General features: G+C 44.0%; 1 protein-coding gene across 2 annotated transcripts in view; it reads left to right on the top strand.

Moving 5' to 3' along the window:
* The window catches only part of PPP2R2D (protein phosphatase 2 regulatory subunit Bdelta), a 145056-nt gene that overhangs the window by 122913 nt on the left and 6883 nt on the right, over positions 1-15260 (top strand). For both annotated transcript variants that reach the window (XM_085606204.1, XM_085606205.1), the window contains 2 exons: positions 6735-6904; positions 6991-7082. In XM_085606204.1, the coding sequence (XP_085462330.1) occupies positions 6735-6904; positions 6991-7082 (262 nt within the window). The remainder of the gene's footprint in view (positions 1-6734; positions 6905-6990; positions 7083-15260) is intronic.

Here is a 15260-nt window from a genome sequence, read left to right as displayed (position 1 = left end):
TTCCTAATTGCTAGAACTGATTTTCTTGGCATTTTACAGACAAAAGGAGGACTCAAAAGGGAGAACTGCAGGCTGAAGAAAGGAAAGTGTGTCGGAGCAAGGTCATTCCTTGGCCAGGGCGTGCGTAACGTTGCATTTCCATTGATAATTTGCTCCGATCAATCGGCTAATATGAATGGCATTCTCCAACTTAATGATACTATTATTAACAAATCGAGTGGGATAAGTTCTCGCTTTGGTTTGCTCTGCTTTTACACCCCAGTGCAAAGCTGTGGGCGGGTTTGCTTCCAAAATGGAGTAGTAGCCTTTTATAACCAGTGGTATTAAAAAAGAAAACAAACACATCCACTGACTGGCTGCATACAGGACTCTGGGGAGGAGCCAGCTGTAAATTATGAAGGGACAGCATTTTTCATTACAAGCTTTCATCAATCAGCATGACTGCATGCCCCGTAGTACCTGCAGTATGGCTTTTAAATTTTGTCTCCGGAGTATGATCACATTCTCTACAAGACATGTACACTCTTCCTTTGCATTTGAAGGGAAGAGCCGCTGCTTATGGTTTCTATACACTAATACTTGCCCTTGAAGATGCCAGAAAGAGAGAATGCATTGGTATCACCTTTCAAATACCACATTTGGTTCGCAACTGTTTTTTTTTAATGTATTTATTTATTAAAGTCTTTTTAAGAAGTCCTTACCCTAGCAGAAGCTTATTTTGGACTCAATTAGCTGGCCATTCCTTTAACTAAAGCCTAGGCATGACCAGTAATTTGTTAGAATACTTTATTTGAGAAATTATATTTACTACTTTCAGGTCAGAGTTTCATATGCACAATGCCACAAAACCTAAAGCAGGCTTTGGGAACCCAAACCAAAGATTTATTCAACAAAAAGTGGCTACAAAATCCCAGAACTTGGCCCTTTAGTGGCTTAATGGCCCCTAAAGATGATCTGAAGCCAATATTGCAGTAAATTCAAAAAGTGAGATTGTTTGGGTTGGAGGTTTACAAACACACAAACCTTGGGGCTTTGTTACACAACCTACTGCCTTAAAGCTGAAGCAGTCCACACAGTAAAATAAGGTAGCTCCTTATGAAAATAAAATCAATTTGCACGCAACTTAATTTGGAAAAACCAATGCTATGCTTTACAGAAACGTCTCAGCAAGCAATTACTATTTTGGTGCTTCTCTTAATTACATAATGAAGAAAAATGGATTTATCGAAGAGGTGGAGTGTCTTTGGTATTCACATTGGAGAAGCTGTGTATCAAGTTCAAGCGCTTCTGTTGAAGACGTGAAAGGATGGCTGAAAAATGCAGGATATACACAAACATCTATCATTTTAGCAGGAGCAGGCTATAGCATGCCCTGTCTAAATGATATACTTGAGTAGACCCTAGATGTGAAACTTGATATTGTTAAACATGTTTTGCTACATTTTCTAACACAGAATAGGGCTAATAAAGAAAAAGACCTGGCAAATTATCTGTTAAACACTTGGGCAAAGCAAATTCAAAACTTTTTCATGAGGTTGGAAATGCCAACCAAAGAGGTCAACAAATTAAGCATCTCTGAATATTGCTTAGAGACTCAGTACAGTAGTACGTCCAGGACTTTGGGGAAAACTGACTTGTTGAAAAGAAACAACAGTGTTGTAAGGTGGACTGGACAACAGGAGGGATATTGTCAACAGCAAGCATTGAATCTGAAATAGGTAGGATACAGAACAGATTACATGTAAGATGTACACGGAAGAGCATTGTAAATGCACAATTTAGGCAAATAATCAATATTTAATAACGTTTGCGAGCTAACCAAAGAAACTCTCAATGTGCAAACCCTGACCTCTGTGAAAAGCTTGTACTGTATTTTAAGCCAAAAATAATGAAAAATCTGATATTGCTACCAAATCATTAGCCCTTAGCTACCAGCCCCCTATGATGCCTCACAGACATGCATTTATGTTAAGAGGGTAAATTGACGGATAACATCCTTTTATCAGGCATATATGGGAGCAAATGTGAACCATTTGCATTGGAACTTTCGCTGGATACAGCTTTTACCCCAGTTCAGAAATGAGAACCCATGAGTAATTGTCAACTTGGGAACTAATTTTAATCACCCAGTCCAAACTGTTTGGCAAACCAGATGTGTACCTTGTCTGTTCCAACCTTATGAGCTTATCCATGCATCATCTTTTTACATTTATGATGCACATCTAGATTGATAAACTGGGAATAACAGCCCGTTATCTTCCATTTTGACACAATTTACCCATGCAGCATTAGCATATTGCTCAACTATATAACATGCTATTGAATAACCACCTTTTTGCTTTTTTCTGTTTTGGTATAAGATACCGCATAGAGTAGGCAGAATAACTTCTTTGTCATTTGAGACAAAGTTTCATCTGTTTAACTAGCTACACTTGACAAGCTGGTGCTTAATTCAATTAGTCTTCAGTCTTATTCCTGCGGTACCCTTGTCACAAGGCCCCAAGCTACCTCTAAATTACCTAAGCTCTGGAAAGCATGATGGACTCGGGACATGCCCATCCAGGCGATCATACCATACATGTTATGGTGCGTTGTGTGTCCAGCTGGACTCCCTAACTGTACAGGGTCTTTGATAAGAAAAAGTGCAGGTACATGCTGGAACTCAGGCCAAATATCTCTCACTAAGATATTTCTAATGCTGAGATCATTTATTCGTAGTTCAGGGATGCAAAATATTTCCCCAAGAGCTAAATGTTATGATCACACGTCTTCTGAAAGACTAATCTAAGCAGGGACCTTTGCTAAAAGACACAAATGGTGGATCACTAAAGGTTCTTTGGTATGCAACTGCCAATATCACCATAATAATAAACTTTGCATAGAAAACTTTCTGAGTAGTGGCAGAATTTGTGTATGATTTCCAGCAAAATTTGTCATTCTCAATGTAATGGAGAAGGGAAAAGCCTCTAATGAGAGCATACAACTATGCTTCAGACTGATGTAAAACCTGTTGTAGTTAACCAATCTTCACCCTTTACAAGTTCTTAATATGTTTGTTGTGCAGATTTGACCTAACACGAATGAACAAAGTATCTTCCATCCCCATGTGACATTGCTCAACAGCTTAGCACCATGGATCTTACAAAAATATTTCAGTCTTTTTTAAAACTACTGCAGCTTGATCTTAAATAAGTCTAACAAAGCAGTACCTTGAGTTGACGAACATGGACTTCTTTTTAAAGCTAGGTTTTTGAAAGTAGTTGGGCACTAGGGCTGAGGGAGTAGTCTTTGGGAAATGCAGATCTCCATAGTTGATTGGAAAATGACATGGACCAATAGTAACCAGTATTTCTTTTTATGGAATTTGTAGAGCATGTAGCTCCCCAACCAAGGTTTCCCAGCTCGAAAGAGCCAGCGGAAAAATAGGCCAATGTTGCTTCACCTCAATAACCATTTCTAGAAGCTGCAGTAATATTCTATTTTTGGGGGAAAAGCCCCTTTTTAAGGAGTTTGCAAAATTAAAACTCCATTTTGGAAGACTGCACGGGTGAGGGTCCACAATTTCATGGCCAAGTAATTAAATGAAAGCCCGTCTGCGTTGGCTCATTTAACTCATGGAACCTGGGCATAGCGATGCATGGAGGACCAAAAACATCTCACTGGACAATCTAGAGAAATCTGGCTGCAAAGATCGACCAGGCCACCACCTATTAAAGCTCTGTAGACAAATTGGGATTATCAAAATTCTCAGCTTGATGCACAAGTCTAGTTGCACTAATAGATTTGTAGTACTCTTTAATAGTCTTTTTAGGGATCTGTTTAGTGCCCTCATCAAAAGATCTGTGCCAAATACGTTCCAGTGACTTCTAATTTGTGTTAATCTCTAATAAATGTTGATTAAACCAGGGGGTGGTGAAAATGTTGTTTAGATCTCTGCACATTCAAGAGAGGCAGAGTCTTGTCCAGGACGCATTATAATGCATGGTTTATCTTCAAAGTGCATCCCTCTATTGAATCATCTAATCCAATAAGTAGAGGTGGAGAGTCTCGCAAAAGACAGTGGGGTCAATCTTGGACCAAGGTCTCCTTAGCTGTCTGTGCGAGCCAGACACTGACTGCGGGTGACATAAAAGGAAATAACATGAGGGTCTGTCCAAGCCAAAGGAAGCAGAGTTCCTATCATAAGACCAGATAAGTTGGAAAAGGCAGGATCCATATATATGTCCAGCCTTATCTTTAGGAGCTTTTACCAACTGGGTGAACTGAAGAGCCTACAGACTCTGAACCAGCTTCATTGCAGAAAGATCTTTGCAATCATCGAACAGGTAGGATTGCAAATGATTTAAAGACTAAGACCTCTTTTACATATTGTTAGTTTGACTCTGTTTAGAGTCTATCAAATCGCGGCCGACACCTCAAGAAGCCACCAAGTCACATTGATGGTCAACCTATCCTCAACAAGTCTCCTTTTCCCTGTTAGTCTCTGGTATGCAAGGTCTGGCAGGGGCAGGGAAATGTAGAGTGCCCTATGACACACCAGGAGAAAACTGCCTGCACATTGTTCAGTTTAAAAATGCCACCAGCTCAGCAGAACGGTGGAGCTGTTAAAGCATTGGAATCGCACTGGGCAGACTGGGATCTCCAAATAGGACAGATAGTCCTCTATCCGGATGGCAGTCCATGGCCTCTGCCTTGTTCTCAAGGAGCGTATACGATGTGTGAACAGCTTACCTAATTTCCTTGTGACGAGAAAAAAGTAGACTTTTTGTAGCCCAGAAAAACCCCAGAAATGATGCATAAGAAGTATCCAGTATCTGTTGTTCAAGGCGTAGTATTTTTTAGTTTGTAATTGGAGGGAAACTGTTGACTTGATGGTTGTCATGAGCATAGTAATGAGATTAATATAAAACATTTTGCACAAAAAACAATGGTGTAAATTATGATGAAGCGGTACCTAAAATTTGATATGGTAGCACAAATGACTTTGTGATTTGATAGAATGTTTCTGAGGATGCTGTTTTGTGGCTCTTACTAATGCACAATTTACTTACATTATTTTAAGATGTTATCATCCAAGGGTACATCATGAAAGTGATGCATAGTTGCAGAACTAAATTGGATGTCTGCTTTGAACTGAATTGAGCTCTTTATCTGCGCATGAACTAACTATAAAAGAATGAATGTGTCACTGTTTGAGCTGGGCTGTTTTAAACCTGTGGTCTTTTCCGAGGGTATCTTTGATAACGTATGCTCTGTGGACAGTGCTAATAAATTCCAGAATAGGCAAACAACTCCTTTTTGTGCTTCCTCAATCATTTGTAATACTTTCCCAGAAGACGAATAATGGAAGTTTTTTCCATTTGCACTCTCTAACGAATAAGAAAGTTTGCAGTCTGTATGTTAAGGGTGCTCATTCAATTTTAAATCACCAGGCAAGTTCTGTCTGTCTGAAAGGCCAACACTGTACCTCTGATGATGATTATTCACCAAGAAAGCAACCTTATGAAATTTCAAGAGACTACTGGTTCGTGGTTTGTGTTCCCTAGTATTGTTCAGAGTAGTTCCTTCTGTGTTTTATATGAACCTACATTCCCTCTGAATCATAGCAGCCTAAGTGACTGTCCAGTCCTACACCTTGTACACTAAGCCACTTCATAAGCAAGTACACACACCTTCAGCATTGGATACAAGTGGTCTGTCAAATACTCAGTTTGATTAAACTGTATAATAGCACCTGTTTGGCTAAGCCCTGTATCTGGTCTGTAAGCTGCCTTCTCCTCGCTTGTCAGATACTTTATGATTAGGACTCATAGTTGTCTATTTTTACGGATTTTTACAGATACATTCAAGAGAACTATTTTCCTGTCTGTTTTTATTTTTAAATACAGAAAATTAGAGCTTCTTTGGCTTTTTTTTCTACTGCTATTCATGAGTGTCAGGTCAGTAGGTGTATGGATTAAGAGGTAGGGGAAATGAAAAAAGACAATAGATTTCCTAATTAAGCTTAATTAAGTGCAGATCTACAGTTATTTATGCTATTCTGCAATGCCAGTGTTTTCAGATAACGGTTGTGCACTGTATACTGCTGAAGCCTTTTGGACATGCAAATGGAAATATAACGTTTTTAGTTAAATAAGTGTGGAAAAATACCCATTGCTGCTTCATTTCTACGGAAAAAATGGATAAACACAGAGAAAAGAAGGAAAAAATAAATATAAATAAGTACAGATAGAAATGTCAATAAAATAAATGCCATAAAATCGAGAGCCCTATTTATGATCCCCCTCTGGACCATTGAAAAAGGAGCACTGACTTAACCTGCTCATAAATTAATTGGTTAAAGACCCTTTTTTATTGCAATCCTTGGCTCTATCACTCTCCTTTTTCCATGCAACCCACCTGCTATTTCAGCTGTGTTTCCCGGGCTGTTGACTTGTCGAATACGTGAAGAGGAAGAATGTTGCTCTGGATGGTGGAACATGTGTAGTGGAAATGACCTAAGCACAGCGTGTCTGCACTTTTTGTAAACAAGTACACCTACTCTATGGTGCAAAGGGTATTACATTTCCTAGACTGTCACCTGTTTTCTGACGAGTATTGAGAAGGAGTGATTAATAACTACGAATACCAGATCCTCAAAAGTTAGTTTGTGCTTCAGTGCTGTGTGTTAAAATGTATGCTGCTTGAGGATGTAGCAGTAGTTGCAACTGAAATGTTTAATATCTTATTTGCAGTTTTTGAGGAACCTGAAGATCCCAGTAGCAGATCATTTTTTTCAGAAATAATATCCTCAATTTCGGATGTAAAATTTAGTCACAGCGGTCGATACATGATGACAAGAGACTACCTTTCTGTTAAAGTTTGGGATCTCAATATGGAAAATAGACCAGTAGAAACATATCAAGTGAGTTAAATTATCTTTGTGGTATTTTGAAGTATTAAGCTATTTATTTCATCAATTTCAGTCTTAATTGTTAAAAATATTTTCAGGTTCATGAATATCTACGGAGTAAGCTTTGTTCACTATATGAAAACGACTGTATCTTTGATAAATTCGAGTGCTGTTGGAATGGATTTGACAGGTAAGAGTAGTGTCAGAAAATACTTTTTAAAATTGGATGTTATACACATTTTGCATTTATTAAACAAATGTTAATGTTTTGCATGTTTTCGCTAAACATAAACCTCTGTAGCCAACTGATGCTAGTACCCCAGTACATTTTAAGAACTCTTTATAAGTGCTTATAAACTATCATCTCAAATATAGCCTCTTCCTTCACAATGTGTGAATGTCTTTTCCTTGATGAATAAAACCATTTATTGTACTGTTACACTATAAAAAGTGGCTGGTTGAAGAACTTGTTCCTCCTCACCTGTGCCATGCAGACCACAAACCGCTACACTATCCCAGTCCCTTTGTCTCCAAATACTAGGAATTCTCATGACTTTTAAGGAGAGAATAGAATCTGATCAAGGAAACCTTTTCTTTGTTTGATTATGATTTTCCTAGCATTCCTTTTTGTGCTACACAATCGATGATGGCAGTCTTTACGAAATGCAGATATTTGCCTTAACTCACTATGTACTTGCGTTTGCTCATTCAGGTAGTAACAGCTGCATTTGTGCTTCCTGTTGTACCTGGCATCCTTGGCGTGGTTTTCCCCAAAATGTATGCCTTCAATCCTCTTATTTTTGCTGGCCTTAGTACTACTGCTACCAGTGCTAAAGTGCTTGTGCTCTCTTGTAAACATGGTAAAATGGCTTATTCTCAATTGGCTCATTTAATTTACTATAAAACCCTAGTTAAGTGTGCTACAGGTACCTAGAGCCTGTAAATTAAATGCTCCTAGTGTGTCTGTGGCACTTATTGTGCCACCCACCTAAGTAGCCTTTTAAACATGTCTCAGACCTGTCGACAGCCCAAACAGCTGGACGGAATTGCAACAAATTTGGCAAAAGGGTAGCTTTGGTTCTGTTTTTTTGGTTTATATTCTATTGGTATTTTTTGGGATTTTAAAGGAAATCCAAATTTGTATATCTTGGGTTTTGAAGCCTTTGCAAATAATGAGCTCATGCAGAGATCTGCAGAGCTCTGATTGACTGCCAGCACTTCAGCCAGGAAGTTTTGGCAGCCATTTAAAAAATGTAAAAACAAAAAAAGGAGTCTCCTGCGCTTGTTATAATTTCTAACCCCCAAGTGGGCCAGGTCCCGGGGGCATGCAGCACAGGGCCCCCCGTCAAGAGCTTAACAATGCCCCGGGGACCACCAGCTTCCCGGGGCTAAGGCTAATATTAAGGGGGGGATACGTTGCCGCCCCTGGCTAAAATGAGCATTAAAGAGGGGGTTTGCCTGGACTGCCTGCCTCACCACCTCCCAGTGGCCCATTACCTCCCCACAATATACGTGCCCAGGAACCACCACCTCCCCGGGGCCGGCCTGTACAGAACAAAGGAGGGTTGTCATGTGCCACCCCTACCCTCCTTCTGGAGCCATATATGGCCTTGGGGGGCACCACCCCTCTGGGCTTGCTCCTGCTAGCTCCCAAAGGGCCCACCCTCGGGAGATAGCCGTTTGCTTTTCCTCGGCGGGAGCTGTGACAGCTTTCGCTAAGGTAAAACCATCACTCTGCTTTAAGTGCTCCTGCTTGCTGGAAGCAAAGGTTTCAGCTTTCCCTGTCCTCAGACATGCGTGCAGGTAAAGAGATGAAAGTATTGCTCCTGCCCACAGGGAGCTCCTTTTCCAGCAGCTCCCTGCGTGTAGGAGCAGTTCTGGCTCCCGCAGAAGGCGGGGAGCCGGCTGTGACTGCGGGGCCTTGAGGCTCCCCCCGCGGTCCTCAAAATGCACACTGGGTGCCCAGGGTACGGCCATGGCACCCAAGGAGACCTGGACAGGCCCTGGTAAATGGGGTCCCCGGGACTGAAATCAGGCCAGGCAAGGTGCATGACTCCTCCACCCTCCTGTGAAAAAAAAAAAATGAGGTTCGATTCTGGCCCTGGCACTGATTTCACAGAAATTAAACCTGAACGGGAAGCGCTTACAAATATAAGCATAGCCGGTGACCCAGTTGAAGCTCCACTTCAGTAAAGATGAAAAAATCCTAACTTCTTGTGCCTGTTGAAGGCAAAACATGTGTTTCCCCTCGTATTCCACGTTGATAAACAATATGAAATCATTGATGGATTCGAATTCATCAATGATTTATTGGAGCACAATCTGATACATAGTGACTGTGATGAGTGGTTTCTTTCTTGTTGTCTCCGGTTTAGAGCGGAGTCCATGGTTCTCCCATTTAAAAACATTTTTAAAGTATGCAAATGCCCAACATGCATAGTATCACTCACACACCCACTCACCGACCTACACAGCCACTCAAACACCCACTCTCAAAGGTCACCGGTTACAGTTAGTAATCAAAAGTTTTTTTTTTTTAAATTGAAATTTACTTAGTCAAAGGTTACAGGGACATTATGTTTAGGAAATAGAATTTAAAAAATCTTTGAAATTCACTGGAAAAAAACAAACTTTGCAAGGACGTTAATGTTGGGCTTAGATTCCACTTGTACAAAATGATTGAATTTCAGTAGTTTTTGTTACCGGAGCGAACTTTAACTTGCACCCCTGCAATGCACTGCTTATTACCTCACATATTAAATCACTCATGACATGGTCCATGACATCACTAATGCAGCTCAAATGAAATTACTGATATCCACAGAACCACTCGCACACCCCCTTGCACCCCATACAACCTCTCATACGTCCATTCACAAACCCATTCCCATAACGACTCACACACTCACTCACACAGCTGCTAACACAACCAAATCACCCACCCATACAGCCATTCACACAGCCTCTCCCACTAGCATTCATTCCCATAGTCACTCACAGAACCACTCACTAATACAACCACTCATTCACACAGCAACCCATACTAGCATTCACTCACCCATAGCCACTCGCCCATACTACCACTCATACATCCATTCACTAATCCAGTTAACCACTTATATACCCATTCACACATCCATACAAGCAGTCACACACCTACTCACTCACCTATCCATCCAGTCACTAAGGCACTTACTGTGCAAAACAGCGACTTACTTACCCATACATCCATTAAAACAGCCACTAACTTAACCACCCAGCCACTAACACACACCCACCCACTCACCCACCCATAGAGCCACTCGCACACAAAAACAGCCACTGAAGCACTCTTCCACCCATATAGCCACTAAGGCAGCCACTCACTCGCACATACAGCCAGTCATTCCCTGTCCCCAATACAGCCTCTCATACAATCACTCACACACCCATACAGCCACTTACACACCCTTATTCACCTATACATCCCCTTACATACATATGGCAAGCACTCAGACACCCACTTCCATGCTGAGGGTCATACAGCCACTCCGAAGACCTATACTAGAAACAGTATCGCCTATTAGTAGTCTAAAAAGAATAGTAATTTAATTTATGCACTAGCTTAATATACATCTTAGTGTCAGAAGCATTTACAAAACCTGCTCATTGGATGATGTCATGAGTGATGTCATTTGAGATGGCATTAGTGATTGCACTGACCATGTCATGAGTAATGTAATATGGGGGGTGATAAGCAGTCCATTGCGGGGGCATTAAGATGTCAAAATCCTCCAAGTGGACACAGAGAAAAAAACGTGCAGCGAAGGACGTCAAAATGAGACTGGAAAAGGTAACCAATATCCCTCACCTCTTGGATAGCAAGGGTTACGAAAAGAAAGCGTACAAGGCTGCCCAGACGCCAAAGATAACGGCAACCGAGGGTCATGCACGACCAAAGGAGTCCCATGGATCCCATACAAATTGGTACAGACGAGGGCAAATCGTCGACATCGAAGACCAGCTCGGGTTGGGATGCCCTGAAGGAAAACACCAAGCCTTCGGAGGCAGAAACCTCTACATCAAGAAAGACTCCAACGCAAAGATGTCAAAGGGCCTACAGGTGGAAAAGAGAGGAAGGTTTGAAGCGGAAATGAATGCGCTCCTTCAATGTTAAAATGACTGACGACGCCCTAATTGAATACAGAATTCCTTCCAGACCTTCCACAACTTTGGATGTCGAAGAGGAACAAAATGCACTTGAGGCACCGGTAACCCCCGATCCTCACTAGGAGGAAGCCGAAAAGGAGCTTGACAACCCAGAAGAATAGGTTCAGAGGAATAGGTTTGTACTAACCCCTCGAAGTCTAAACCAACAGATGACAAAGCCTTCTATAACAGCCTGGTGAAAAGAGTAGCAGACACAATCTGGGCTCCTTAAAGGAGGAGAAAAGGAGACTCCTGTTTTTTGCTTTGAGACACTAAAGCCATCCACAAAAGGTAGCTAATTCCTCCTAATGCTACCAAGTATACTGGACCAGGGCAAAGAAGCCTTTAAGGAGCCAGCCTCAACAAAGTGGGTCACACCAAGGGTTGTGAAAAAAATACACACTCAGTGGCAGGCTCCATTATTGTCACCACGGCAAGTAGGCACGGCAAGTAGGCACAATGCTCATTCTTTCACTGGCCAATTCCCGAGAGAGGCCGCATAAAGCTAGATATGGTGGGTAGGAAGATGGGGAGAGAGGAAGCAACACAAAGGTATATCGCCAATTCAACTGTTATCTTCAAGATATGGCCTCCAACAATGGAACAAGGTTGAGAAGCTAATGAATAAACTTCATGAGGAAGACAAGAGGGGAAACTCAATCATGCAAGAGTGAAAAAGCATTGCAAATACCTGCCTAATGTCGGACCTAGAGGTGACCAATAGTAGGCAATTGTGTACAGGTGCTACCCTCGGAAGACACACCTAGCTGAGGTTTTCAGGCCTTAAGTAGGAAGTCCGAATAACAATAATTAATACTGCTTTCACAGGAGATACTTTGTTTGGCCATGAGGTAGATGAGTCCTTACAACAGATTAAAAAGGACAATGAAACTGCAAGCGCAATGGGTGCTTTACAGTACAGAGGCACATTCAGAAGGCGAGGAAGCAACCTCCGAAAACCCGCAGGAGGGGGGAATTTTTCTGCAGGACGGTATCTACAGCAGACACAAGGCAGCACACAGCAGTCATCCCAACAGTCCGGGTACCAATCCTGGCACCAACACCCAAAGCAGCCTTTTCATGGTAGAGGAAAGGCTAGAGGACAATCCTCCAGAGGAGGAGGAGCAGGCTCAAAGTGACTTGGATGCAAAACTGCAACCCCACACAAGTACCATTGGGAGGCAGAATGGCCTAATACTTGCAAGAGTGGGAAAGGATCACCAAAGACAAGTGCGTTTTAAACGTTGTGCACCACGGCTGTTGAACAGAACTAACAAACATTCCACCACCAACCCCGCCTCAAAAAAAGTTGTTTCTAATAACAAAACTTTTAAAATCTGATAGAGACCTCTAGCTGCATGTTCCCTACCTTTAAACTTCCAGACACCAAGCTGGATCTGGAATAACCCCTTCGTGCCGGTAGGTGGCGTCGCTCGACTGTTTGTTCGTCATAGTCTGCGTCGTCAATATAACCGTCACATCGGCACGTGGATTTTGGTTCTTTTCTTTCCGCACCAGCCAGTGCAGATCTGTTGGCGAGAGCTTACCCCTTGTCATTTTTTGACTTTGTCGACTCCTCGTGGTGTGCTCAGGAGATGTCTAGCAAGAAGACCTCGGGGTTCAAGCCATGCAGCGCCTGTCACTGCGTCATGTCGCTCACGGGCCCCCACTTTGTGTCGTGGTGGCACTCCAGACACCAGAGACACTGAGTCATTCGCTGTTTTGCTGGGCCATGGCACTGAAAGCTTTGAGGGAGCGTCCCTAAAGCTAATCGCGGCCCGGTGACCGGCGCCTTGGAAAACGCCCTGTCGGTCACGGTCGAGAGCAAGGTCTGAGCACCGCTCGGTGGATCAAAGTCCTCTTCCAAGTTGTCAGGTAAGAGGCATCACTAAAAGCACATTGAAGTCGAAGCATGCTTTGACGTCGCCATGGCCATTGCGTTACCAGACGAAGGCACATCTGCATTTGAGGGTCCACTCCGCGGAGCAGCTGCCTGGGTCGGCTTCACGTTTCCCTCCCTTCCCCGGAGCGACCCCAGCCCAACTTAAGGAGTTTTATGACACCATGTGCAACATATTTGGGTGGCCTGTCCCTGCTGACACGCCTTATAGCTCTGCAGGTCCGGAAGAAGACGTTCCAGTTAGTTCTGCGCCGTTTGCTCCAGCCCTGGTGCCACAGCCTCCTACTGGACCCGTTCCTCATCCACAGCGACCTTCCCAGGCACCGCAGCCGCGGTCCTTGGCGGCGGCACCCTCTCCCAACGGCGGCTCCTCCCAAATCCTCATTCCAGAAAACAGACCCGGTCGGGCATCCACAGATGACGAGACCGGAGCAGTATGGCTTCATGCTGTTTAACCTGCCTTAGTTTGAGGGTTAGGAATCGATGAGGAAGATGGGGGGGAGGGGAAGGGGGGGGCAGGAACCCTTCGAGCTTCTGCAACCCCAGGACATGGACTGGTATGAGGAACTGGGTGATGCCAGTGGCCTGGACACCTCCCCAGATTCTGGCATGCTGTCTACCCCCAACCTGGCTACGCAGGAGGGGTAGCATTCGCTATGGTGGTGCTTAGAGGCTGCAGAGGTCTTGGACCTGTAGCTTCCTATGTATTGACAGTAGTCCTGCAGCCTGGTGTCTCCAGCTCAGAACCCTTTTTGCCTTTCAATGAGCTCTTGACGGACGTTCTTCTGGGCACCTGTTCCAAGCCTAGCACAGGGGCTCCTTTGAATAGAACGATTGCCCGCCGCCATCGCCCTGCACTGGGCGACCCACTTTTCCTCACCATCCACACCACAAAGTTTGGTGGTTCAAGCTTCCACTTCCTGTGGTGCATTCCCTTCCGCAGCACTGGACAGGGAATCCTAGAGACTGGAAAGCTTTGTAAAGAACATTTTCTCTTCCTCCAGTCTAGCATTGCAGTCGATGAACATTGATTGCCTTTTGGACCTTTATTCCCATTCAATATGGGACATGGTTGCGCAGGTGCTGTCCAGGGTCTTGGAAGAGTACCTGATTCTACTCTCCCAAGCTATTTCAGGTGGGAGAAATGCAGTGACGTTCACCATCCTATGTGGCTTGGATACAACACTAGCGTGGCAGAGTGATTTCCACGATGGTGGCCGTACGTCGCCACACCTGGCTGAGGACGTCTGTTTTTTGGGGGCGGATGTCCAGGCTAATCGTATTTACATGCCATTTGATGGCTCCTGTCTCTTAGGAAACAAAGCAGATGCCGCACGTAAGCGTTTCAAGGACCTGTGGGTTACGGCCAAGTCCTTGTGCCTCTCCACAACATCCAGGCCTGTGTCTGCTTATTGCTCTTTTCGCAGCTATGGAAGAGGCTACCAACCGCGCCAACCCTATTTCGGCCAGAGGGCCCCACAAGTTCAGCAACATCTCTGTGGACGTGGTTCAACCTGACCCCCGAGGGTCAGAGGGCAGAAGTTGAGTCAAGCCGCGATCCCCTCCTCCAACACAAAACCCTCCTAGTCCGATCCCCCAGAATCATTCATGGCCAGTTGGTGGCAGAATATACCATCTCCACCGCTGGCGAGACATCACCTCGGACAGGTGAGTGTTGCATATAGTCCGAAGGGTCTACTCCCTCCCCTACGAGGCTACCTCTCCATGTATGCTTCCAGTGTACGATCGGCTGACAGGATCACCTTGCCTTACTCGGCCAGGAAGTCAAAACTCTCTTGGCCAAGGGAGCTATAGAAAGGGTTCCTGAGCCAGAAATAGGTTGTGGTTGTTATTCCTCCTATTTTCTGGTCCCAAAGAAGGACGGAGGCCTAAATCCTATCCTGGACCTCAGACCCTCAACTACTTTCTCAAAGTTCAAGATGCTCACACTGGCTCGGTCCTGTCTGCCCTGGACCCGGGAGACTGGATGGTAGTGCTGGACTTGCAGGATGCCTATTTTCATCTTACTGTCCTGCCTGACCATTGTCACTAGTTGCGGTTTACGGTGGGCCACAAGCGCTTTCAGTTTGCCGTGCTCCCTTTTGGCCTCAACATTGCCCCTCTGGTTTCCAAAAAGGTTATGGCGGTGGATGCAGCCTATCTGCAGAGATCAGGGGTTCCAGTCTTCCCCTATCTCGAAGACTGGTTGTTGAAGGCGGGCTCGTCCCAAGCAGTAGTCTCCCACTGCCTGACTACGGTGAACCTCCTGCATTCGCTGTG

The sequence above is a fragment of the Triturus cristatus genome, chromosome 1_2 (genome assembly GCF_964204655.1).
Source record: "Triturus cristatus chromosome 1_2, aTriCri1.1, whole genome shotgun sequence".
Lineage (NCBI taxonomy): Eukaryota > Metazoa > Chordata > Amphibia > Caudata > Salamandridae > Triturus > Triturus cristatus.
The sequence above is the reverse complement of the archived record's forward strand: the minus strand, read 5'-3'. Positions and strand labels throughout refer to the sequence as shown.